Source organism: Melanaphis sacchari, unplaced genomic scaffold, assembly GCF_002803265.2.
Source record: "Melanaphis sacchari strain LSU unplaced genomic scaffold, SCAv2.0 Contig80_pilon_pilon, whole genome shotgun sequence".
NCBI classification, from domain to species: domain Eukaryota; kingdom Metazoa; phylum Arthropoda; class Insecta; order Hemiptera; family Aphididae; genus Melanaphis; species Melanaphis sacchari.
Window position 1 is genome coordinate 389105 of NW_020271570.1, and position 27994 is coordinate 417098.

The 27994-nt window shown below is 24.6% G+C and overlaps 1 protein-coding gene across 2 annotated transcripts; it reads left to right on the top strand.

The window, feature by feature from the left end:
* The first annotated feature begins 76 nt into the window (after positions 1–76).
* Positions 77–27994, top strand: LOC112602030 (putative phosphatidate phosphatase). Of its 2 annotated transcripts, none has more exons than XM_025349947.1 (6): positions 77–390; positions 24756–24913; positions 25038–25252; positions 25409–25529; positions 26832–27005; positions 27564–27992. In XM_025349947.1, exons 1-6 carry the CDS (start codon positions 336–338, stop codon positions 27711–27713), a joined length of 873 nt encoding a protein of 290 aa, XP_025205732.1. In that variant the 5' UTR covers positions 77–335; the 3' UTR covers positions 27714–27992. The 2 variants fall into 2 exon arrangements, with proteins under 2 accessions (XP_025205732.1, XP_025205731.1); XM_025349946.1 differs by lacking the exon at positions 77–390 and adding an exon at positions 16360–16536 and having other exon boundaries at positions 27564–27994.

Here is a 27994-nt window from a genome sequence, read left to right on the forward strand (position 1 = left end):
ATATTACGTTTAGTCAAATACTTAAATATGATGTTGTATAATGACGTTACTCGCGTCGCGATTGGTTGTCGGTATGGTATTACTCCAGTATAGTAAGTAGTAACGTAACATCATCGCGTGTGCCATTCTCTGGGGAACCATTGAATCGAATTGTTGTCAGACTAGCGGTTTGGTGCATTTTAGATTCAATTCACGCTATCACGTGGTGCTAAAATTTAAATTGTAAAATACAATTTCTATATTAAAAATAATTTTTAGGACTTCTTTTAATACGTTTTCACAATAATAAATTTAACTAAATTTGAAGTTTTCAAATACTTCAATAAATTATCAAAATGTTCAGTCAAAAGCAATGGATATTGATTCTCGACTTCGTACTTCTAGTCTTAGGTAAGTAAAACTACATTTAAGTTACTAAATTATTTATGTATTATTATATTTTGTCACAAAATGAATACATATATTGTATTTTTCGCCTTTAAATGTAACAATTATAATTTTCTATGTTATTATAGATAATTTTTTTTTTATATATACAGTTTAAATGGGTATTTATCTTGAATATAAGTCAATAAAAAGATAAATTGTTAAAAATTATATAAATAAACATTAGTAGACTTTGGGAAAATTATTTTCATTTTAAAATATGCTGTTTAGAACGCATGCATATTAATTTTAAAAACCACATAAAAAAACTTTAGAACCAAATAATTTTAAAATTTTTAACAATAGTGTTCATAATTTTATTCAAAACATAAGCTTTAATTATGTCATACATACTAGCTATTATATAATTTTTAATCGTATTGATCATTCAAATTACTTTAATACTTAAATAAATTCAAATTGTTATTATTTATGTTGAAAATATGAACAATTGATTAGATTTTGTTTTCAAGGTTGTTATGGCCGTGAAAAGCGTGCTAAGCATTATGGCCTCACAAATTAAAACTTTTATATTGTACACTTTATATTCATATTTACATAAATGTTCAACATTCAGTAATTATGTTCTGTGTTTATATTATACTAAATTTAATACAACATTTAGATGAAGGATTTATTTTTATATTTTACCATGATATTCAATAAATTAAATAAGTATATATATACTTATTAGTTATACTTTATAAGTAATTGCCAATATTATAGGTATATAATGTACAGCCGTACGAGTGTTGTTAAGATGATCAACTTATTTTTTTGTTATACTTAAATCTAAGTTGATAAGTTTAAAAAATAAAAACTTATACAAAAGTTTTGTGAAACACGCGTTTCTATATAATTTTACTTGAATAAAGCGTGACTATTAACAATTTATTCTCCCTTCTAACTTAAAAAAAAAAAATTATGATAATAAGAAACCTATCATAATTTATTAACAGTGTTTTTAAAAAGCTAGAACGGGCATGATTTGAGTAGGTAGTAGAATGTTATACATTTAGAATTAATTGTTTTGAAATAATTTATTTTATTTAGAACAAATTCCGTTATTTACAGTTACACCATTCAATTATTTATTCATACCAATAAACTATATTCCATAATAAACTAAAATATAGGCTACAAAAATATAATAATTACATGCTTACTAAATATACCTAATTATCCTTTTAATTATAGTTAATACATATAAATTATTACTTTAAAGTCTAAAGTGTAAAAATGTGATAGGTATGAACTAGGTAGATAATTAAAAATATAATTGCATATACCTTTTTAATTATAGTTCATAAATTAAACTCAATTTCTTTATCAAAAAATTTAATATCTAATAAATATTTTATTTTTATAAACCTAAATTTTAAAAATAAAATAAAAATGTTTAAATCATTTTGGTACTGTTCAAATTGTATTAAATAAATAAATATCTCAGTATCTCACCATGATTTTATCCAACATATATCCACACAATTCGTTGTTTCAAACATAATATAAAATATTTAATATTATTGAACGATATAATAATTTTCAATATTAAATTTACCTTTAAGTTTTTTGTTTCGAATTCGTTCATAAGTTTATAGGCCAAAGACGAAAGGGCAACAACCCTTGAAGTGTTTGGAAGACGATGTGCGATTGTATTGATTTCGTTTGCAAAATAAAAAAAAACAAGAAAAGAAAAGATGTAATTTATTTATTTATTTCTATTGGCAATGTTCCAACAATAAAATTAGTTTTGGCAATATTATTCAGGTTCAGTTAATTTGATGTTTTTTCATTCATGTTACAGTTTCAATTGGTAGGGTATTAGCATACAAAAATAAATATTTATTCGCATGTTTTATAAAAGTATAATACGTAAACACTAATGTAACATCTAAATAGTGCTGATTATGCTTAGCAAAGAAAGAATTTTTGTACTTGTTTTTTTTTAATTTTAATATATTCCAATAATGTTTATATTATTTTTTATTATTTCTATATATTCCAATAATTTTTTTTTTTTTTTTATTCATTGAGCGATTTATTTTCACTAAATTTAATAAAGATTAATTTATTTTAATCAAGAAATCATTCCTATATACGATTTTCTACTCTAATTCAAATAGTGCAACATTTTAACAGTGACGTTGAAAATGCATTACGTCAACAATGAACTTCCTGCATTCTAAATGATTTTAATAGGTATTCATGACGTATTGCATATGACGTAGGGAAATAGCTTATACATATGAAAAGGAAGTAAGGTAAAACCCATCCCAGAAAAACAAAGGGTCATACGAATAAACCAACATATGTATAATTGGTAGTGACGTATTAAAATAATAATTACTATTATAGCGTTATAAAATATATTATTATTTATGTATATTGTATATATTGGCCGGATATCATTGTTTATTGTACAGGAAAAATAATATATTTGTACAGTGTGCACATTGATACGATTCCGAGGGCTGAGACTCATGAACCCGTGACACAATAATTAATCATCAATAATTTCAGTGTATAATATTATATAATAAGTAATAACCAATATAATAGTTAATTGTATATATATATATATATCGTACATTATAAAATACAAATGCATCTGATTGTTATTTAAATAAAATTTAGTAGTTTACATATATAATTTTACGGACATAATTGTGAATTAAATTTATATAGATTAATGATGACAAAAAACGCCTAAAAAATAAATGTAGATATTACTTTAATCAAGTATAATTTAATAACTAATTATAATTACTATTATTAGTTACTATAGGTACCTATTGTCTGGCAATTTTAATTCGTATTTCGTAGTGTTTAAAGACTAAAGATCAATGTATTTATAAGTAGGTGGAATTACTAATTATACGTTGAGAGTATTATTTTCACTATAATATTTCAACTTTCAAATAGTTATTAGGTATAGGTAAATTATTATATTAATGTACAACTATTTAAAGTCAAAGTCGTTGTTGTAGTTGTTCTACATGGCTTTGCCTAATCTGTAACCATTTAACGCTTCTATGGACCAGTTATTACAGAATAACTATATTGTATGCTTACAATATGTATAATATATATATATATATATATTAGATATTATTATGATGTTTATAATAAATATTTAAAAACGACATCAAGGTCCGCGTAAGATATAAAATCATTAACGCACCTGCACGTCAATTAAATCTTAATTAACTGACTTTATTCTACATGTATACGTATAAGTAATTATCATACAAAAAAACGAGCTTGATGTATGTTTATTTTTATATATATTATAGGTGAGTACTTATATTGTTGGTTAATTAATGAGCATCGAATAGTGAATACATACCGCGGAGACAAGGGGTAAAAACTTTATGGACTATAGAATGGACATTTCGATGTACGATAATACATTATTGTCTGTGCGTGTATTGTTAAACTAAAAATCTAATGCGATGATAAACTGTTTTTTAAGTCCCTTACAATAATAACAAAAAATAAAAACTATTTTATTTTCATTCACATACAAATATTATATACGATTATTTAATATTTATTTTGTATTCTATTGTAATATTTTTTTATACTTATAAACAGCTCTCAAAATAACCATAACAATAGAAATGAGATTTTCGTCTAGTTTAGCTTCATTTTTCTCGTTATGTCGCACACAAGTTATAAACATACATAATACAGATGTATGTAGACGTTGTTTGACAATACGATTACAATACAATATATAATGACAACAATGGTAAGTAAAAATAACTGAAATACGGCTATGGCCATAAATATCAAAATTCAGCCACAATAGAAGTAATATTGTCCATGGACCATGGACCATGATATTATGTAAATTTGAATAAAATTATCTACCCTACCTGCTCGTATAGATCGTACCAATGTACGAGACTAGAAGAGTATAATTACGTTTAGATTAATGTATACTATAGTAAATACATTCGACTGTAATGCAATGATTTTTTTAAATGTATCTTATTTAAAAAAATATTTAGAAGCAATAAATATACTAGTTGGCGTTATTTTCTGATCCACTACAGAATTTATAGATTCGAAATTAAGTAAATTATAGTTTAAAAAATGTAAATAAAAATACTAAAAAAATATTAATAATACTAATTAATAAAATACAATTCTATCCTTTAATTAATAGATATCTATTTTACAATAATAATTATCATAATATAGTAAAAATCGAGTAATGGTGTTGCCAATTTTAAATCTGACTTTTTTTCATTTTTGTGCAATGTTAGGTAGAAATATTAATTGAATACCTAATATTTGAAAGTCCTTCACTTGTTACACAATTGTATAGTGTCTCATCGCCACTCGTTTTGTAAGTGATAAACAAACAGCTTTTTAATTATTCATTAAATTTAAACGTTTTGAAATCTATATTTTGAATGTTCTAAATAATCATAAATTACCTATATTGGTCAATAAAAGTTTTTTTATAACATTTTTAGTTTGATTTATATATAACAACAATTTTTTATACATTACCTTTTTTATAGCTCCTGATCTCTTCAATTGTATTTAAGGTTGGTACCGATGGTTGCCAAGTTTTTTAAACAAACAATTTTTAATTTCTTAAAGCTTTAAAAAAACTGCTAATAATGTGTGAATAATAGATTTCTAAGATATCGCAGCAATCATAGATTTATCCGAAACCTCTGTGAGTTATTTTTCGAATTCGTTGATTGATCATTGTATCCATATTGCTTATTCTGTCTCTAATTTTATCTTAATGCTTTGTATACAAATGATGACATTTAAAAATGAGTCTTAAGTAATACCGTTAATGATTCAATACATTTTAATGGAATTTTAGTATAAATAAACAAAAGAATTAATAAGGCAAGTATTTTAAAAATAGACTTATAAATATTACCGTTAATTTGACAGATCGTGAATTATATGTAGGCATTAAACTCCATTATAGTAATATTTTATTTACATTGGCATTTAGCCAAAGTTTTCAAGCTTGCTGTTTTTAGCTTTTTTTCAAATTTATTACGAAGATGAGCACCAACCAATGAAATAAAAACAATCGCTACACGTATAATATTCGTTTTATATAAATATAATAACAAGTAAGAAATAAACTAATAACCAACACCTAGTATATTCAAAACAATTAATTAAAAACAGTTCAGAGTTTTTAGAACAACTAAACATCATTCCTATTAAAACATGTTTTTCATATTTATGAATATAATTAACTATAAGTTGATATAGTTATATAGTATATCACATAACATATCGAAATAAAAGTTAGTATAATATTTCATATATACATAAAAATAAAATCAAAAACCCACACTACCACAACAGCTAATGAAACCTACAGTCTTTTGCTTCATTAGTGATCCATTATAAACAATTATTTTACTCTTTACGGAATTATTAGATAGATTGATACATCGTAATATTTAAATACAATTTGTTGAAAATGAACTGGGTTGTTTATGTATTAGTACATAAACCTTATGTAACCTTATGGTGTGCTAAGTTACTAGTTGTATATATATTGTTTATGATAGAATTATAATTGTATCAATATTCATATGACATCAAAGAATAAATTTAATACACTTAACTACCATAAATTCTAAAAATTCTTGGTAACTGGTAAATAATATTATGTATTAAATAAAAAAAATTTGATTTTAATGCCATTTTTTACACCTGGATAGGAAATTTACGATGAATAATACTAATAACGATTTTCGTATTTATAAATTGTAGTAGAAAAGTATATGTGAAACTATAGTTATAACGATTTTAATACAAATGAAATCTGCATGTGGTTTATATTTTTGTACTATACCCAAGTTATAGTAACGAATGCGTAAAATATGATTTATTAATTACCATATTGATAATGTATCGAAAAACTCAAAAAAATATATTTTAAATTTATTTGATTGAACTATCTAATTATGTATATAGTATGACATCCTATAAAAAAGATATATTATTATTATTATTATTATTAATATACAATTTCTTTTTCAATAATTATTAATCATCATATGTTGTTTGAAAAATGTATTAAAAAAAAAAATTAACATATTTTTTTTATGTAAGTATCTACTTACTAGTATTGACTGTTTTTATTTATTTATTTTTTATAATTTATTTGTATGATTATTAAATTAAATATTATTTATAAGCTTCGTTTTTTAATTTTTTTAATAATACCTATTATTATTATGATTTTTAGGTGTGAATTATTTACTACAAAATGCTTATCGTTTACAGTAATAAAATATAAATTATAATTACTTTCAATTTAAAATTTAGTTTATTATTTGATTGCTTTAATCTTTGAGAATTTGTTTCTGTATTAAAATTTGTAGTATAATACATCGTTTTAGAATTATATTTAAATTAAATTATTCATTAAACATAATGTGTGTGTACACAATATTTTTTGCATAAGTATTTAAGCATGATTAAAATTGTTTTATTATAGTAATCAAACTTTTATCATTTTTTTAACATTCGCTTTAATGGTGATGGGAGTCGCGCGTTTGTGGTTATTCGATTTGGGAATAATAATAAAATAATAAAACTTAAATACCCTCTTGTCATTGAAAGAATTTATTACTTTAATATATATAGCGGCTACAGCAACAGTTTACCACTATATATATAGTTGAGTTAAAATAATACGCGAATATTGTATAAATAACATGTAATATTACTCGCGGGTAATGAACTTGGAGGGCACAAGGCGTCATGACATTGACATTGACTCGAACAAAAGTCAATGTTGGTCCATGAACATGAGTTCATAAATCCCTGCCTGTAGGTCGTCCAATGCACATATTAATGAATAAAAAAAAATTGTAGACAATTGTTTATTATTTATATAGGTACGTAATATTTTTTATACAGAGTGATATTTTTTCCAACATATTCCATTCATTGTTTTATTCTTTTTTTTATGTTCTAATAAAATGGTTTTTATATAATCATTATTATTATTTATAATACTCAATTTTTATGATAACACCTAATAAAAAAAAATAATCTTAAAATTATTTGTTTTCATAGAATATTGAATTAATAGTTTTATATAATAAATGAAAATTCAAAAGTTTTGAAAAGTTAGGATATCAAATACCACATTTAATTAATATAACATTCAATTTATATATTTATGTAACATACAGATCATTTGGAAAAAAAAAATAATTCATGAATAGATTTTGGTTAATATTGTCTTATCAAAATTTTGGTTAGTGGATATTTTATTTTGATCATTTTTTTATTTTATTGTACACTAGCTGACTAGCTGGCTGTTAGGTACGGCTTCGCCCGTGACTGTTTGTTTATTTTGCTTCGGGCGATATGTTGATATGTAGAATTTTTTATTCAAATTTTATTAAGTATTTGATATAACCTTTTGAAAAAAAGTTAAATATTGTCGTCAGAAAATTGAAACGTTTACATACATACAATGTACCTCTCCCCTTCCCTTTTAGACAAAATACATTTTTAAATCGGGTGATATGGTAACATTTAGAAAGGCATTTGGAACAAATCTGTAAAAAAAAAAAAAAAAATGAAAAAAAGATGAACTTTATAATTAATTTTTGAGTTAATTAAATTTACCATAAGTAACATAAATAAGAAGTAATTATGGGTAAATAAAAAAAAACTAATAATGAATAATAACTTAGTAGGAAGTCTCATAGCTTTATAATAATATATAATAGTTATACTATAGTAAATATTCGTTTATATCTATTTAATGGAGTATATATTATCTTTGAGTAATTTTAAATTATAATGTAATCGTCTAGCTTTAAACACTTTAAAATAATATTTCTTATGTTAACATTATATACTTATCTAATTGTATGACTTATTTGATTTATCATGAATATTATAATTTATTGACAGTATCTATTTTTAATTGCGAATTGCTATGAAGTAAGAACAGTCATCATTTCCTATATTTATTTATTTAATTAATTTTAATTGAATATTGAAGAAGCAATTTGTATTATCAAATTTTGTACTTAACGTATAAGGCATAAATAAATATTTATTTTTATTGTTTTAAGGTTTGCCTAGTCTAAAATCTTTGTTACGCTAATTTTTTCATTGTCCACAAAAATGTTATAAATATAATAAGGTTATAATATGTTACATTATATATTGCACAACCCTTATATTGCTATATGAAACTTATAATTATTTATAAATAATATAAAAATGAACAAAACAAGTTAGAATTAATAAGTAGGTACAAAGAATAAAGAAAAGAAAATAAGAATTATATTATTGTATTTTTACATTAATTACTTTAACCAAAAAAAAAAAAAATAAATAAATATCATTAACCCGTTATGTCTTAGGATACGCATAAAGTAATACAACAAATAATTTCTAAAAATAGCTATGGTTTCCCACGTATTAGTGTTATAATATCGACTATATCAATGTTTACACCTTTTTTTATATAATATAATCACAACAAAAACCCTTCGTAAACTACGTGAAAAATGACTAAGTAAAAAAATATTAGATTTTTAAGTACCATAAAGATGTGACATCATGAATAAATGCTAAGTATATTGAATTAGAGTAAACTTATTTTGTTTCAATATTTTATTTACTTGGCGAGAAATTATTTAGAATAATACATAAATAGTAATAATAATATTTTTTAAATAATAAGTTATATTTTAATAGTCTTTCGCCATTTAATTATATTGTTCATCACACTTTGTTTCTTTTAAGAATTAATTCCTCGCCAAGTAAATAAATTATTAAAACAAAATAAGTTTATTTAAATTCAATATACTTAGCATTTATTCATAATGTCACATCTTTATAGTACTTAAAGATCTAATATTTTTTTACTTAGCTATTTTTACACGTAGTTTACAAAGGGTTTTTGTTGTGATATCACTCATTTTTATCATTAATACAAATAATAATAATAATAATGTATCTATATTTTTATCTATATTTTTTTTTAACAATAGTTTTATTAATAATGTCAAGTTGTTTTTTTTTTAATAAGTACATTTATTTATATTGAGCTCTTTTTTTTGCAACTTAGTTGACATATTTATAATTAAATTAATTCTAATAAATACCAATATCATAGTTGTACGCGATGTGTGAATAGTTACACGACTAACATGCTTTAATAATAGAACACGCTACAATAACATAGACAACTATAGACACTATAGACCAGGGGTCGACAATTAAATTCTATGGAGATTCAGAAAATCAAAAAAAAAAATTTTGAGGGCCAGTAAAAACTAAAAATTCAAATATTAGTTAATAATTGTTGTTATTGCAACTATTATTATAAATAGCAATAAACGATAAACACCATCGTAATCTCTAAATACATCATAAAATAGATAAAATATATATTATGTGTAGAAAACCAGTATTATTAAAAAAAAAATAAATATTTTTTGTGGTCCAATTATTTTTCCTTCACGGGCCGGATTTGGCCCGCGGGTCGCCTATTGCCGACTACTGCAGTATAGACGATGAGTATAAACGACGGCAGACAACAAAAATAATGCATAGTTATGAGTGTTATGATTTATGACCCGCCGACACTCGGCACTGAATCTGGCAGTTGTCATCATATTTTCTCCCACCTAGGCCTCAAGTTATGTACTCGAAATCGAGTGGAGAAACCAGTCAATGCGACGACGACGACAGCTATCGCAATTCTGAATTTTATATAAATTTCCATTAAAAATTTCGCACTTTTTAATTTCTAACGTACGATTTTAATGAATTTTACAAAAAAGCGTTCTAAACAATATTTCTGATATTTTGGAATTTACTAGGAGTTAACTGATACATTAGAAAATTAGTTATGTTGTATAAAAAATTTACCTGTATTTCACACAGTTTAAATAGGCAACTCCTGCTTCAATATGCTATACACACACCGTCATGCAGTTAGTTTATTTTTTACTTAGCTCGCGCCACGACCGTTAAAATTGCCAAATCAGTAACAAAAATATGAGCATATTTTTGAAAAATGTATTGCGCCTCTTCTATATTTTTTAGAAAACCTATCTCCAGAAAAAAGGAAATTACCTTTTTGTGTATTTTGTGATAACATTGATAACTTATTTACCAGTTCTAATTTATTAAGTTTCTTGAGAGATCGTTATTATTTTGGAACTGAGATTATTAGGGAAAATCGGCTTAGTAAAGATTTCCCTCAAACAGGAAAAAAGTTATTCTTAAAATAACAAAGAGGTAAATGTGCAAATATTATTGAAAAAATAACGGTATAATTTATGCACAATGGATGGACAATTCGGTTGTAACTGCAGCTTCTAGAATTGGTGTGAAACTTATAAGCTACGTACAAAGATATTCTCAAAAAGAAAAAAAGATAATATCAGTTCCTAGACCACATATGATTGGATTGATTAGAGAGTACAACAAATACATAGAAGGAACGAATTCAATGAACCAAAACATTGCTATCTACAGAATCAATATACGTGAAAAAAAGTGGTGGTGGCCAATATTCACTTATTGTACTTATATGTACGCATGAATAATGCTTGGATTTTACAAAGAAAAGTAAGGCCCAATATACGACAACTTCAAATTAGACTAAAATAGTCCCCAATTTACTATTGAAATATAGGACGAAATCTAAAGTTGAAGGAAGACCATCCACACCAATTTTAAGTGTCTCTTGCAATAGAATAAGTGATGACTCTAGATACTATGGGAAAAATTATCTTATCAGGCGCAGATTCAAGGGGGGAGGCAAGGGGCCGCCCCCCCCCCCCCCCCCCGTAGACTCTGGTGAATTTTCTATTATATCTATTTTCGACAGCCGATAAAATGCATTGTTTTACCGATAGCGTTTCGGCCGTGTCCTTTTTTATCGGTCACCGTTAAAAAGCAAATCGAATCTAATCGAATATTTAAACTTGCTTGATGCAATAAAATGTCTAACCTTAGCGCTTAAATGGACTTGCATTGCTTAATTGCTATAAAAATATTAGTATTGACTGTGAAGAAGTAATTGACGAATTTGCCAAATCTAAAAGACGAAACGATTTTGTTCTGTGATCATTTTATAATATTTGTTATATTTTATTATTAATTATTATTAATTATATATTACGTATCATTATTAATTAAACCATTTATATTACTTATCTAATTATTTTATTTATTTTATTGTACTGATAAACTGGGATTTAAATAATAATATTTACTTATTAGCTTACATAGTATGTACAATGTTTTTATCGGACTTAGGCTAGAATTTCATTTAAAATGCCCCCCTCCCCCCATAAATATGTTCTAGATCCGCGCCTGCTTATCATTCCAACCTCAGAAAAAAAGAAAAATATATGCAGTTGAAGGGTGTTTGACAAGTATTTATACGATGTGTAAAAAGTGTAACGTGGGCTTCTGTATTAAATGTTTCAAAATATTTTATTTTGTAACATACTAGTAAAAGAACTTAATAATAAAAATATTTCGTTATAGGTAATATTATAAATTATATCACCTCAAAATCCTAGCATTACCATAAATATATCATATATAAGTCACATCAAATTGTAAGAAATTGAGTCAAATAATAAAAAAATGTATTCAAATTTTTTATTAAATAGTTTATATCTAGGAACTATATAAAAAAAACAACATAAATAAAAATAAAAATTTACGACTTAACAAATCAGTGGCGCAACCAAGATTTTTTCAGGGGGGGGTCCAAAAAAATTTATTTATCTACTTTTGCTGTTCTTTTCCTTAAATAATTCATACATTTTATTGCTTAATAAACAAAATGAAATTATTCAATATACATATTTTTAAATTTATATTTACAATGTATAACAATTATTATTTTATACCAGTTAAATTATAGTATAGTCATTATATTCATTATTCTTAATATTGATTTTATCTATATATAAAATTTGACGTGTTATCAACAAAATACCAAATCTAATCAATAAAATTTGATGAAAATTTTAGGGTAACTTTAAAAAATAAAAATAAATACTATGACATAAGCGAAATGGTGGTCCGGACTCGGGGTCCACCCCCCTGGGTTCGCTACTGACACAACTTGTTATGAAATAATGTTATTACCTAATCCTAGATACTTAATAAGTTCTTAAAATTATTTATTTAAATATAATGAAAATCAACATAGGCGTGCGCAACAAGGATGTCGGGTATGCTATGTTATTCCCTGTGATTTACGGAAAAATAGGAAGGTTTCAACAAAAACTGATGATATGAAAACGCAACATGTCCTAGATGAGTTGTATAATGGTCTTGAAAACTGATTTAACTAGGAAACAAGTATTATCTATTTTTGAAATATACCTATTACCTACTGGCATCCCCTGCAAAAAAAGACCGCGCTGCCTATGAAAATTAATTGTTTACAGGTCGAAAGAAAATTATTTTATAAATTAATAAAAGAATAAACATGCATATTATGTATAAGTTATATACTTTTAAACTGAAGAGCAGAGATATTACATTATTGATTTCTTTCGCTATTTTCGAACTCCTGTATATATATTTTATAGTGTATGAATAGAAGTATAATATTTGTTTTGTTTATATTAGAAAGACAAACTGAAGCAGCCCTTTTAAAAATAATTTTGATTACAACCTTGAATAATAAAAAACAGATATATACATTTTATGCTTGTTATATTTAAATTTAAATATTTTTTCGTACTGCTTTTAAAAATTACCAGCAGGAATAAATTTTTTTTACAAGTTGATGTTTACTTTACATAGTATTGCTATTTGACGGTCGTGTGAATATGTACTATGCAATCGCAGTGTATGTATTGTAATATATTATTATGACGTTGACGTAAAAAAGTAAAGTTTTATCTATTAATATATATGGCTTAAACTTACAGTTAATTTTTTATGTATTTCACAACTTAACGAATGGAACATCAGAAGTTTTTAGAACATATTTTGGGACACTTATAGTTACTTTTTAATTAAAAGGACTTATATTTATCGATTTTGAATTTCTTCAATACATATTTTATGATAAAATAAAAATAGTATAACGATTATAGAAGTATATATTTTAAAAACTTTATTGATTATTAAAAAAATTAATCTTGGCATCGTATTACTTGTATTATGAAAAATTCATGACTATTTGACCGGGCGGTGGTAAACTTTCCCGATTTTAAAAAATAATAAACTCTCCCGGGTTAATATTATGTTTATCTGAAGTAAATGTGTAAACTCACCCGGGTCAACTTTATAGTGAGTCGTTCCATTCGCATTTAAATTCATATTTCTCAAGTACTCATCCATCTTTATTTATATTTATTAATGCTCTAACGGGTTTTCAAATTGAAATATATGTTAAAATTCAAAGTTGCAATAAATTAAATAAATCGAATAAAAATATTTATACAAAAAATAAAGAAAAAAATATATCCCAAAAAATATTAGATTATAAAGAAAAAAAATAGATTCCCTAACTTTTTTAAATCAGTATGTTCTTATTATCAAAATCAATTATTTTAACATTTTTACGTATATTTTGTAATTGTAACTTATATTATTATTATTAACTATTTTTAAAAGAAACTTAAATGTATATTGGATATTTTGAAATTTTATTTTCTATTGTATTTTGACTATAATATCATGTTCATAGCAGCTAAAGACATTAATTTATATTATTTATATTGTTATTATTATTATTATTATTATTATTATATATGATTGACTATTTTTAAACGCAACTTAAATGTATATTAAATTTATTTTATGATTTTTACTAGACCCGGGAGAGTGTACTATCGGGAGAGTTTACAATCGCCCATTTGACCAATACTATAGTCAATATATAATATACATCTAAAATAATATTAATTTAATAATAGGTAGGTAATAGGTATCTATTACTTACTATACATACCTACTTATCTATATGATAAATTTATAATAGATTTGAAAATTAAAGAAGCTTATTAATATCTTATACTTGAGTTTTTAATCTCTTTTATGATATTATGGTATACAAATTTGGGGTAACGCTGCTCCAAGTAACATACGAAAAATTCAATCATCCCAATCCATCTACCTACGCACTGCAACAAATTCTCCCTGGTATGTTAGTAACAAAACCTTACACGCTGACCTGAAAATTAAATATGTAAACTAAGTCACAAAAATCACTTACCGTAAACTCTACAAACAATTTAGCTTCCATATTAACCTCAACATAAGTCACTAACTTCCCACCACATCCCAGACAACCCCACGTGCAAATTCAAACGAAAGTGGTGTAGAAACCTCTTCTATTAAAATTATTCCTTTCTAATAATCTGAGTAAATAACTCCACTGGGAGTCCTCCTACACCGTATCATATTTCATTTTATGTATAGATTAACTTATCACTATTGTTATGCTTATTTGTATATTGTTAATTTTGTTGTTAAAATAATAATAAAAAAATAAAGTTTTCAAATGCATACTTACATTTTAAACTTTGAGCTTTCTGTAAATTTTAATATAAAACCATTCAAATTCAATATTTAAAACATATGTAATAACTACATATTTCTTTGTTTATTAAACGCATATTTTTGTTACCTCAAGTGCATATTTATCTACATTTATTTAGTACATTTTTCGAGCATTAAACTAAAGCCCTAGGGTCCCTAGGGTATAATAGTTGGCAAATCACAGAATGATAGGTATGCAACGACAGGAATACATTAAATTTAATTTTTTCCACTACCTATCCTTATGGATATAATCATAGGCGTAATCTAGGGGAAGAGAGGACAACTATCCCTCCAGATATTTTATTGAGGGGCAATAGTATCGTTTTGCTCCCTCTTTAAAAGTTATAATTAAATTTCTATTTTATCATAGAAAAATAAAACAGCATAATACATTGTATGATAATTAATTTATTGTTTTAACAGCTTTATATTGAAAGAGATAGACAAGTTAACATTGATCAAGTTATTGATCAAGTAATTTGATCCATAAACGAATCGCGCAAAATGAAATTTATCATTAGTATACATATTATATTAAATATTTATATTACAGTCGGGTGTTACGCAAAATTTGAAAGTCAATAATATATGCAAACAAAATAATTTGTAGCGATATAATGGCTCTTTCGTGATATTATTGTGTTAATGAACAATTTCAGTGAAATAGGTTGAACGTTATTATTCGGTACAAGAAACACCATACTGGGATTTAATAAAATACCTAATAAAATCACATCACATCGTGATTTGCGATAAGTGCAGGCGTGCAACGGTAGCGTACCTATAGACCTCTGTACCTTAATTTTAAAATTCAATATACATCCAGGCGTGAACTGTCTAATGACCTTGACTAAGCTGTTCGTGCAATATCTAGATAATGCATATCTATATAATTGTTTTCAATTTTCGACACGAATACGTTAATTTATGTCTCTATCTCTCTTGACCAGAGATAAACGTATAATAATATACGTTTGTGCAGCGTCTACCTCTGCTTGTATAATATTATGACGTTCCTTTCGACAATTTAACGATTTTAACGTAATGTAGTGTACATACCTAGTGTAAATTATTTTTTCATAGTCGCGTTATACGTTACACTCCGTGTAGTCGGAGAGATCAACGACGGGCGGCAGTATTCGACATGAATAAACAGTTGGTCTCGGACGTGTGACTGGTTAGAAACTGTGCCGACGTTGTAATAGTATAAGTTGTATCAAATAACTTATAATAATTCTATAACTAACCTAGACTATCACGATCAGGTTATTAATCCTTAAGTTCTTCGTTTTATCTATCCTTTTGTCGTTTACGATGTTTTTTTCGATTAATTACTGAAACAAGAAAAAATAAAGTAACGAGTGTATTTTTAATTAAACTACACATTATAGTGACATACATTTATTATTTTCGTTTTTTTTATTTTCTTTTATTATATTAACCAACTTTGTACCTACTTCATGGAACGTAAAAGTCAATTAATGTGGCTGTGTAAAGAACTCTTTCAATATTTGATTTCCGTAAAAATCAAAACGTATGTATGTAAGTAATCATGACAATGTAATTCGGTATAATAATGGTAGAATTCTAAAATAACTTATATATATTATTGCCCTCATAAATGTAGTTACTTTCTACTATAAAAGTATATTAATATGTAATAATAAACTGATTTTTTTATATTAAAATATAACAAAACAATGAAGTGAAAATAGTAAATAATAAATATTTCATAGCATCCACTGACCACTAAACACTCATAAGTCATAAGTAGTTTCGTATCACTTTCTATCTTGGTATACCGGAACCTAAATAAATGTAGTGCTACCAACTAATCGATTGTCTACCTACAGTGTCGTAGCAATACGTCTGATACACATATTTATTATCTCTTACTTCTTAGTAATACAGTTAAATTATTAAAATATAATATTGGTGGGTTGCTGACACATAAAATTGATTTCTGGAAGTAATGGATTTAATGTAATTTTCAAATAAAAAGGGTGTATTCAAAATATAAACGATGATATTCGTTATAGTTATGATTCTAATGAAATATAATCCAATAGTATATGCATCCTACATAGATAATAATTATTTTAAATATTTAGGTTAATAGTGTTAATACTTAATTGTCCCACCAACCATTTAATTATAAATTATATGATTAAAATTAATGCGATTGATTATTTCATAAACAAGATACAATTATACACAATTTATGGTCAGTGATAAAAAATGAAAATAACTTGGGGGACTACCCAAATCTTAACAAGTTCTTCAAACAATGCACTACTTATAAAGAGTGATATCTATATGTTTATGTCTTATGGTTAATACATATGATCCTATTTAATATATTGCTCCTAATCTTCTCCTACAGGTCTGTAATAAAGTTATAACAAATATCAGGGAGCTGAAAATTTCCCACAAATAAATGTTTACTAGTAAAAAGCTTAATATACTATATTATTCTGTTATCATTAATTTTCATATAAATTAACTATTTTATTCTGAATCGTATAAATAATCGCTTAAACACTAAATAAATCAATAGGTAGTGAGCTAATGGTCCCCTTAAACATGATTTAGTGACCAATGATTGGTCCATTAAATTTAAGTGAACCATTAAATTAATCAATTTTTATGCGACTTGATAATAATCCATATATTGTAATCAATCATTTAATGTAGGCACCTGTCTAATATCAGGAAATAAGCAATTTATTTGGTATGTAAATACGTGAATACGTGATTAACAATATTATATATTTATTTATTTTATAAGTAGGTACCTAATTTTAATGACAAAGTATTGTATAAATGAGTATTTAGTATAGAGAATTAAAATTGTATTAGTCGTTAAAATTTAAAGTTTAAGTAAACTTAAATGATAAAATACTAAAACCCCCACTATAATTTTTTGTACCTATATAAATATTATTACTTATTAGCTATTAATTAACTAATATGTAATTTATATAAAACATAGGTATTTCTATAGTTCTATAGAAGCGAAACATATTGTGTTTTTGTTGAAATTTAGGTTAGTATATAATTATTACATTAAATAAGTCATAAATATTAAATAATGTACAAACTCGTGAAAATGTGTAAAGGTCAACGATTGTATGAAAGGATAATAACTAAATTAAAATAATTCAATAAATTTAATAAAATTATAATAATAATTATTATCATTTTTTAATTTTATAAAAGTTTCAAAAATAATTAGACGTTTTTACATGCTTTAAATTTTCATTCTTATTTTACCTAGAAAATGCATTAAGCATAATTAATTAAGATTTACTTAAAAATGTATACATATTTTATACATTTATGAAAATATCATAAATTTACATGCGAAAAAATTCATAAGGTAGTCTTCTACATGAGTGTACATTTAAAAACTATCACTAGTTCAGCATTTGGTTTCAATTATTTTATTAACTTAAAAAGTATATAGACATTTTTATATTTATTATTTATTTTAATTTAAATCAGTTTTTCCTGTATAAAAATATATTAATATTATAATATATAAACTAGGAGGGGGGGATTGAATATACAAATTATTAGAGATGTGAGTTTGTATTATATACAGTGGTGTAAAACTGTATTATACAAGGTATTAAACACTATTGGTATAAAATTGTTTTATACAGACAATATATAAAGAAATTAAGGTGTTATTTTTAGTTGTTTTTTTTATTATTTACTATTATAATTTATAATTTATGGTTTTCTATTTATTTGGTTTAACCTAACCTTTGTTTATTTAAACTTTTTAAAGATAAAATAATATTTTTACTAAATTTCTGATATTAAATATAAGTACTTAACACCTACTTAAAATAAGTAAAAATGTGGTACCAAAAAGTTGGTAAATATATTTACATGTTAATTGGCAGATAATAAAATAACTGATAACCTAATTTATTTTGAAATTTAAAAATTAAAAATTAAAAAAAAAAAAATTATTAATAAACAAATAAGTAGTGCTTTCACTGGATGGCTTCTTTCCTCACGTTTTCATGTACAAATTATATATTATATCAAATATTCTTATTGTGCCCAAGAATACAGATTGTATATTTCTTGTTTAAAATAAAAAAAAAAATTATAAAAATATTTTATAGTTAATAATGGTTTTATAACTTGAGTTAAATTTCCTATAATTTAAGGTACTACAAGATTCTATACGGTTTTATACTGGTAATTTGTATATAATACTGGTTTGGGTGCCCATTATTTTTGAAGTCTTAAAATTCGGGGAGTATCACTCAGGAATTTTTTTCTATGGGTCTAATAATAAAATCTACAAAATTTGAGCTTTACATAATATAATTAACTGAGCGCGCTCAAAGCTCAAAGTTTTGAGAAAATGTTAAATTTTGTAGTTTTTAGATATTATGATGGAAATTTTAATTTTTTGAAAAAATCATCGGTAACTTTTTTGCAGAACTTGTTATTTACTAAATAAAATATTCTTATAAAATTGTCGCACAGTAAATATTTTTTTTATAAAAACTAAAAAACCGTATGAAAGTAATGTTTTGTAAAAAATACCAGTTTTTGTAGTTTTTGCAATTATCTTTTTTGAATATTAAAGGTACAAAAATATTGTAAATTACTAAAATTGATCAAATTTATTTTTACTAAAAAATATATTGGCAACTATTAAATTTTGCATTAAGCTAACTTTTTTGGATAATTTGAAAAAACATAAAAATAACTAATTGTTCTGAAAAACAAATTTAATAATATGAAAAAAGTATACTAATAGTTGATATTATTACAGGAGAAGAGTTTATTTTTTAAATATAAAAAAATTTAATAAAAATACTTTTGGTTTTTGTATTTAAATATTAAAAGGAGTGGCCAAAGTTCTTTTTGTTGTTTCAAAATACTTAGATCTATAGTCCTTGACCGTCTGAAAAAATAAAAGCAAAAACTTGGTTTAGGTACTTAACCGATACTACCGGTATAATACGTTATTATGCAAAATAATAAAATAAAATACCGTATTTTAATATCTCTATAAATTATTAATACAGTCCTCCATTAAAAGAGAGGGGAAGCGTTTTCTGAAAGTAGGAATTTTCCCGACAAACCAAATTTTTAAAGGCTTTAAATAAAAAATATATTAAAATAAATTAAATTTTTTTTCCACATATTACATAATTATTAGTATAACTTATATGTATTTCAATATATATACAGGTGCCAGCTTAAGGAATCAAAATAGGCTTAATTTATAATAAATTAAAACGCATTGCCATATTGGCGATACGTGCCGATCCGTTTCATTGATTATCATTTATCATATTTGACCAAACATGTTATTGTGTTGATGATTTAGTGAGTGATGTGTTGTATTACTGTGTTCAATGCTATCGTATAGTAGGTTATCGTGTAAGTGAATCGTTACACTAGTAAAACTGCTAATGTAATATTGATTAAAATTGCATATAAGTTTAAAGTTTAAATACTTACACATCGTTAAAAAAAATAAAAATAGTGTATTTTGGTTTGTAAACACAGATCATTTAATCATATTGAGTCTATATATAATATTTTAATTTTGATGTAAAAGGTCAATGTATTGATATTGTATTGTATTCCCAACCTATGATATTTTTATATTGAGAAACTTTAAAAATGAGTTCATGTTTTTTTCTATTAAAAAATAATCGATAGAACAATAATAACAATATTGTAAAGCCTATAAATCTATAAAAGTATAAAATGTATTCATCACTTTTTTAAAATTTGGCATAATAGTTATATTCATAATTTATATTATAAAAAAATTTCATAATGCATCTAATAGTTACTATCTAAATAATATTATAAGTGTAATTATTCATAGAAATATTTTTTATTAATTTCAAATTGTTTTATTTCTAATTATAAATCTGATATAAGTATGTTAATTAATAATCCATACTTACTAATATAAATGTTTCATTAAATGCAAATTTAAATTTAATTTTAATGTTTCATATAATAACAATATAATATGTGATTAATTTATTTATTAAAACATGGATGATGCGCGTATAAGCAAAATTTGTCCGTTGACAAAACTTTTGAAATTAGTTTAAATACATAATTAGCATAGATTATAATTTATAATAATCATATATATTTTAAATTGAAAATTAGGTAACTCGTTTAAATTGGATACTCTATAAGTTATCCTCATAGATTTTTATTTAAAATAAAAAGAAAGAGAATCAAGTGTATCATTTATTCCAAGAATTATTCACGGAATTGAATGATTAACATTTTTTTTTTGTCTTCGATATTTTTGATAATTAATTTGAAAGTCAAAATAAGTTTTTATAATATTAAATATACTATTTAACAGAAACTTGGTATGAATATTTATTTTTTATTGAATAATAAATGTAGTTCTAGGCACTGATTAAATACAGTTATTTTAAAATAGATTTGCGGAGTTCATGTGAATTGCTTGTCGATCCTCAATTATTAAGCCAAGGCATTTTGTTTTGGGATTTATATTAAATAATATAGATAATATTATAACAATTTCAGAATCGTTTATTTTTACCTGAGAGGGATTTATTATTACTACAGGTACTAAGTTGAAGATAATGTGGATAGATTTACTCTCATTTCTTCTAACTTTCCACTTTGCGTACTACTATACATACATTTTGTGTATGTGAGTTTGTATATTTTCTGACGCAATATCTGATGTTAGGAAATGAATATATACGATTAGAGCAATCGTCCGTATAATCAGTTACCTTACTTCCTTAGTATTGGAGGTAAATTGTTGAGCCAAAATAAATTATTGAAAAACAATGAGTAGGAATAGTTGATTGAAAGATATCATTTATATTTTATTGTATGTTATATATATATATATATATATGAATACAATATTGATTTCCAATCTGGTCGCAAAATTCCGTTCATAGAGATTTAAAAAAAGAAGAAAATATATCAAGCTAAGAAGCTGTAGCAAAGGTTAGGTAATAGTCACTAATAGACCTGAAACAATAATAATTTATATATAATTTTTATAGTTTGAAAATGAGAATATATAGTACGACTAATGTGACGGTCTCAGAAATTAAATTTATGTATTTGTTTTTAGTAAATTTGTTTAAAATAGATGTATTAATTGCAAATAACTTTATTTATTTTTTCCAATACTCTAATAGCATCAACAAAGGGTATATAAATATCTATTATTAGTTTATGGTTTTAATGGTTTTAATTCTGAGTTAATTTACATTTTGCTTATTTGGTTTTTACTAATAATTTGATTATTTACAGTCTTGATTGATGATAAATGATAATAATTATGATTCTCATGACGACATGGTTTTATTTTATTTATGCTCTATTTATGGCTTAAAAATTATGATCATAACTAAAGATATTTAGTTAGGTAATTTTTTAACAATAAAAAAATTGTGAGAAAATATAAAACTTTCAAGTTCGTATCGGAAACCAGAGTAATTTACGTAAAAATTTAAAGATATTAAATATATTTTTAATGTTGTTTTATCATTTTAATTCATAAAAAAATTATTTGTATTACACAATATTATTTAATCAAAACAAAATTGCATATTCAATAAAAACTTATTTTACTCGCGTGCATCATCGTTCATCACCATGCACGATAGTATGAATTTCAAATTATTTTTTGACTAAGTAAAGATATATATATATATATATAATTCATTAATTTGTCGCAATAAAATAAATAAACAACATTTTAGATTTATTTATTATACATAAATTATAAACTTATAACGTGTTATTCTACGCATGTGTTCAACATCCAAAAATACTACCAATTAAAACTGTTGAAATCAAATATTCTGTTAAGAAAGTAAACATTTCATTCAGTACCGTAGTCAATGAGAAAGATTTACGGGCTTAAGCTTCTTCTATCAAAAAAATAAATAAATAAATCTCAGATGATTATATTTTTCAAATTGAATTAAACTTTGCTTAATATTTATTTTTTTTTTTTGTCATTAAATAACAAATATTGAAGCCCTTCAAAAAAAATCCTATTTACAGTACTGGATTTATTAAATACTACAAAAAATAAATAAAAGTTGTGACTTACCAATAAAACATTTACTTATAACCGCGTTAATAAAGGTATGTAGATAGTAGTATCTACTCGTAAGTTGTAGTACAATTATTTCAATACCTACTTTGATTTTTAAATCTATATTTATAAATTTAATTTATAATTAGATATGTTTTAACTGTTTCAAGTATCTAGGTAATTTTTGCATTGTTTGTATCATCGAGGTATTATAATTTTATAAAAACAATTAAAAAATCATACAAAATGAATCAATTATTTCTACATTGCTCTTATTTATTAATATATACACATTTGCAAAGGCAAACATGATAACATAGTACTTAACTGAACTACATTTTAAATATTATATTCAATTTATTCTACGTTCTTTGCCGTACAATAATGATCATCGAGAGTTGTGTTAAAATTAGTTGCAACACTTAAAGCAAAAACAAAAACAATAGTATTTATTTTGTACGTTACCTATTAATAGGTACATTACATAATATCTCCAATACATACCTGTTATAGAATAATAACATATTTTATCTTATATTATGCTAATATAAGACATCACATCGTAAACACTGCGTAAATACCTCGCGTTTATTTATAATATTATTAATTACTGAAATTCAAGCCATGTGACCTGTGACTTGTGAGTGCTATTGATAAAGGTATATGAATAAAGTCATAACATACAAGTGCTTTTAATAGGTCTTCCTTAAAACTTATGTTATACAAAACATCCTTAATAAAATGTACAATTATACATAATTAGTAGATTGTGTGTATACAATATTCATCATTACATTTTACCCGATGGCAGTTTTCACAAATGTGTTGACTCCCCAAATCACCGAGTCTTTACAAACCAAGTATATTAAAATTATATAGGTTATACATTTAATATACAACATTCTTTCTTCGATGTTTAAATAAAAGTTATATACGCATTATACGCAACACGATACATCGAACCCTCCTTTGCATGATATATTTTGAGCTGAAACCTAAATTTTTCCACTTTAACACCTCTATAGAGTACAGAGCAATATTACATAACTATTAAATAAAATAGAATTTAAGTCATGTTAATTTTATACTGGTATTATTTATACAGTTTTTAAGTACCTAAAAGTAAATTATATTCTATAAGGGATAAAATATAATTTGAAAATAATAAAGGCTTAATTGTAATGAATGTCTTAACTATCTTAAAATATTTAAAATATTTATTTTTACTAAGTATTATTATAGCAATTAGTAATTCCCATGACAATTATTTATACGACTACTAATATCTAAATATATATATATAGTATTCATAACTTATACGGCGTACGTTAATGAGTTATCATCATAATACATAAATATGTCAAATAGAAACCTTGTATTAGTAGATAGAACTATAGAACTCACCGAACTAAGTCTGTCATAATTCGTTAAAATAAAAGATCAATTATTAAACCAAAAATCAGTTTAGATTTTTGAATCATTAAATGTATTATAATATTATAAATATTTACTATTTCCTAAGAAAAAATTTTCTCTTTCTTAGTACCACGTTGAATTAGCGAGTCTAAAATTTTTATAATGGATATAATTTAAATACAGTGATGCACTGTAGGTTATTGACATAATTCATCTAATTTGGTATTTTATTTATTTTTAGTTTTGATTGCAATGGGTTTGGTAGAATTCGGAACTATTCCACACTTGCAAAGCATTGGCTTTTTTTGCGGTGATCCCAAAATAAGCTATAAATACAAAGGCGATACAGTGGAGTCTCATGTGCTTATACTGGTTACGCTCATAATTCCATACTTGGCCGTAAGTCAAAATAACATGAAATTGATATATAGAGTTACAAAATATTAAAAAATACTTTATAGCTATAAAGGTAATAATATTATATACTATTGAGATTGATAAATACGGTAAAATATGCTCACAGGCAATGATGACAGAATACTTCGTTAAAGAAAAAAACAAATTTAATTCCGAACGATATGAATGGTTTAAAGAATCATTGCGATGGTATCGGCAGTATATCTTAGGACTGATATTCGTATTTTTTATAACGGACGTCGGTAAACTTCTAATTGGTGAACCTAGGCCACATTTTTTAGACACATGTCATCCTAGAGAAGCCAAGAACTGCACTAATAAGTAATTATCTATCTATTATTATAATACACTATTAACTGAAGTATATATATCAAACATATTAACGATTTAAACAAATCTATAAATTATAAACAATAATACTTGCCACGTTTAATATTGATGTGTTATATTTAAAACGAAATTTACATATTAATTTAGGTATATAGATCGTTATACATGTATGAACGAAAATGAAAGCGCATATATCATAAGAGATGCTAGCAAGTCATTTCCATCGGGCCATGCTTCCATTTCAGTATACGGATCAATATCTTTGGCTGTAAGTATAAAACTTGATATTTTTCTGTCATATAACTTACTTTTTTTTCATTATTATTTTTATATTTATTTAAAGTTTTCCATTTTTAAAATCTCGTAAAATGTTAATTAATTAAAATTTAATAATTTCAAATTGTAATTATAATTTATATACATAAACGTGCAGGATAAGTAGGTACTAATCTTCTATAGGTACAGTAGAACCTAAGTATTGAGTGGGTCACCTGTAATGAATGTGATAAATTTAAATTCAATAATAATTGTATATGAAAAAAAAACGATTATGAATAAAGACGGTTTAAGAATTTAAAATATTTGTATTATACAACTTAACACACAAATTTACCTCAATACTACTCAAAAAATTGATTTTTCATAGAATTAATTAATTTGTTTCATAAGTACATAATTATTATAAACTAAGACTCGTTAATTCGTCTTTCGTATGCAATGATTTATCATTTAATTCAAATTTAGCATATATGCATTATAATGACTAAAATGACTTGCTTAACGACAAGGTCTACTTGACACTTCTTACTGTTCAACAGAGCTGTTACTTTCTCCCTTTTTTTTATTTAGTTATGAATCATATTTTTTAAGTTGATTAACGCATTTTGTTTGTTAAATAGATATCTCGTATTTATGCACTTTATCATACTATATGATAATATTTTTGAAAAGATGTATCATTCTTTATTGCGTAATAGGTTTATAAATTAAACAATTTGTTTTCTCCGTATTATAAACGTACAAGATACAACACAGAAAATTTGCATTCAACAGAATCATTAGGTGTTGTTAGCCTACATTAGAGTCAATTGATCTTTTCAATTAAAATTCATCAAACTTAAAGGTAAAATATTATTTCTTTGTACGTCATTTATCTATGGTATTTCAAATTTTATGCAAGTTACGAATAAGTAAAATATTTCAATATTAAAAATGTTCATAACAGTCATAACTCTCTCAAAAATTAAAGTTTATCGTAAAAATCCGACGTACGTAAGAGTGTACAACGCAAATAATTTACTTGCCTTTAAGCTTGATAATAGGTCAAATATTCAAATCACTCTAACATAAAATTGGTTCTGCTGAATGTAAATTTGGTATCTTGCACCTTTGAAACATGGAGACGACACGTCATGTACGGATGTGACCTACGGTTTACCTTGAGCCTACGCCTTGTTTTCAGCTTATTCGTATTTATTTAAAAATATTTTAATTTATTGTTTTATTGTTCCAAGTTTCTAACTATATATCTACAAAATATACCTATAATATTATGTTTATACTTTAACAGTGGTATCTACACAACAAATGTAAATCGCGTTCGATGCTGTTAATGCCAGTCTTACAGGCATTGTGTATACTCTGGGCCATGTTTTGTTCCTTGACACGAATCACTGATCACAGACATCATTGGTGGGATGTGTTGGCCGGTTCGATCATTGGAATAGTGATCACCACTTACATTGTGAGTATGAAAAGTACTGAAATTACTATAGGGCCCTGAAGGAAGAGGTTTAGGGAACTTGCCCCCACCCAGAAATTCCAATAGCTCACCAAAATTAAAATGTTATCAAAAATGTTATTAATACTGTTATTTATGTTTCGATTATTCAAACTCCTCTATTAGTTCAACCAAATATTCGAGTATGCATAAAACATAAAGCTAGCTAATATATATTAACTTACTAATATTTTTACTGAGTTTTACATTTTAATTTTATTAATCATATTTCAATATGTATATAATAGAATTGCTGATACCTACTCGGTAAAAGCAACATAATAATAATATTTGCATGTATGACATTTTACCACATGTCCATGTGTAAGAACCTATTGACATTACCTGCAAAAAATAGCAGTTAACCTTTAAAGTCAGCTCAATTTAAAACACTTACCTTAAAAAAATAGACAATTAATATACACATTTCATACCTATAAAATATGATCTACCTGTAAAATGTTTTCGAAAAAAAATATGTTTTATTTATATTTTAATTGATTTTTTTTTTGTGTTCACCAGAATGGATTATTTGATAGACAAAAAAATGATAACAAATCACATTCGACTACTGAAACTTGGTCTAACGAGACGACGGACAACGGTTATTTTACTGCAGGAAGACTTTTAAACGTCGTCCCCGATGGTAAAAATCCATCTCTGAATTTGTAATTTTTGCCGAAAAGCAACTATATTGTACACATAAAATACTCACTTTATATTTTTACTCTGTACAGCATAAGTGTTATTGAAACAAAAATTATTTGTTAATGTTTAAACATCAGTATTCTCACTATTTAACTGTACATATATTAAATTACATATTTCCTTGTAAATTACATTAGATATAGAAATGCGTGACAAATTGGAATTTTAGTAGTTCGCGAGTTTAGTCCCGTTATTTTACACATATCTAAATTTATAATTTTTAATTATTTTTAATATTTGTTGTC

Bases quoted from the DNA above. Each gene is read 5' to 3' on its own strand.
- LOC112602030 (XM_025349946.1), top strand. From the start codon at position 16,455: ATGGAACGTAAAAGTCAATTAATGTGGCTGTGTAAAGAACTCTTTCAA. The intron at 24,914-25,037 runs GTAAGTCAAAAT...ATATGCTCACAG, and splicing joins TCATAATTCCATACTTGGCC to GCAATGATGACAGAATACTT. The intron at 25,253-25,408 runs GTAATTATCTAT...ATATTAATTTAG, and splicing joins GCCAAGAACTGCACTAATAA to GTATATAGATCGTTATACAT.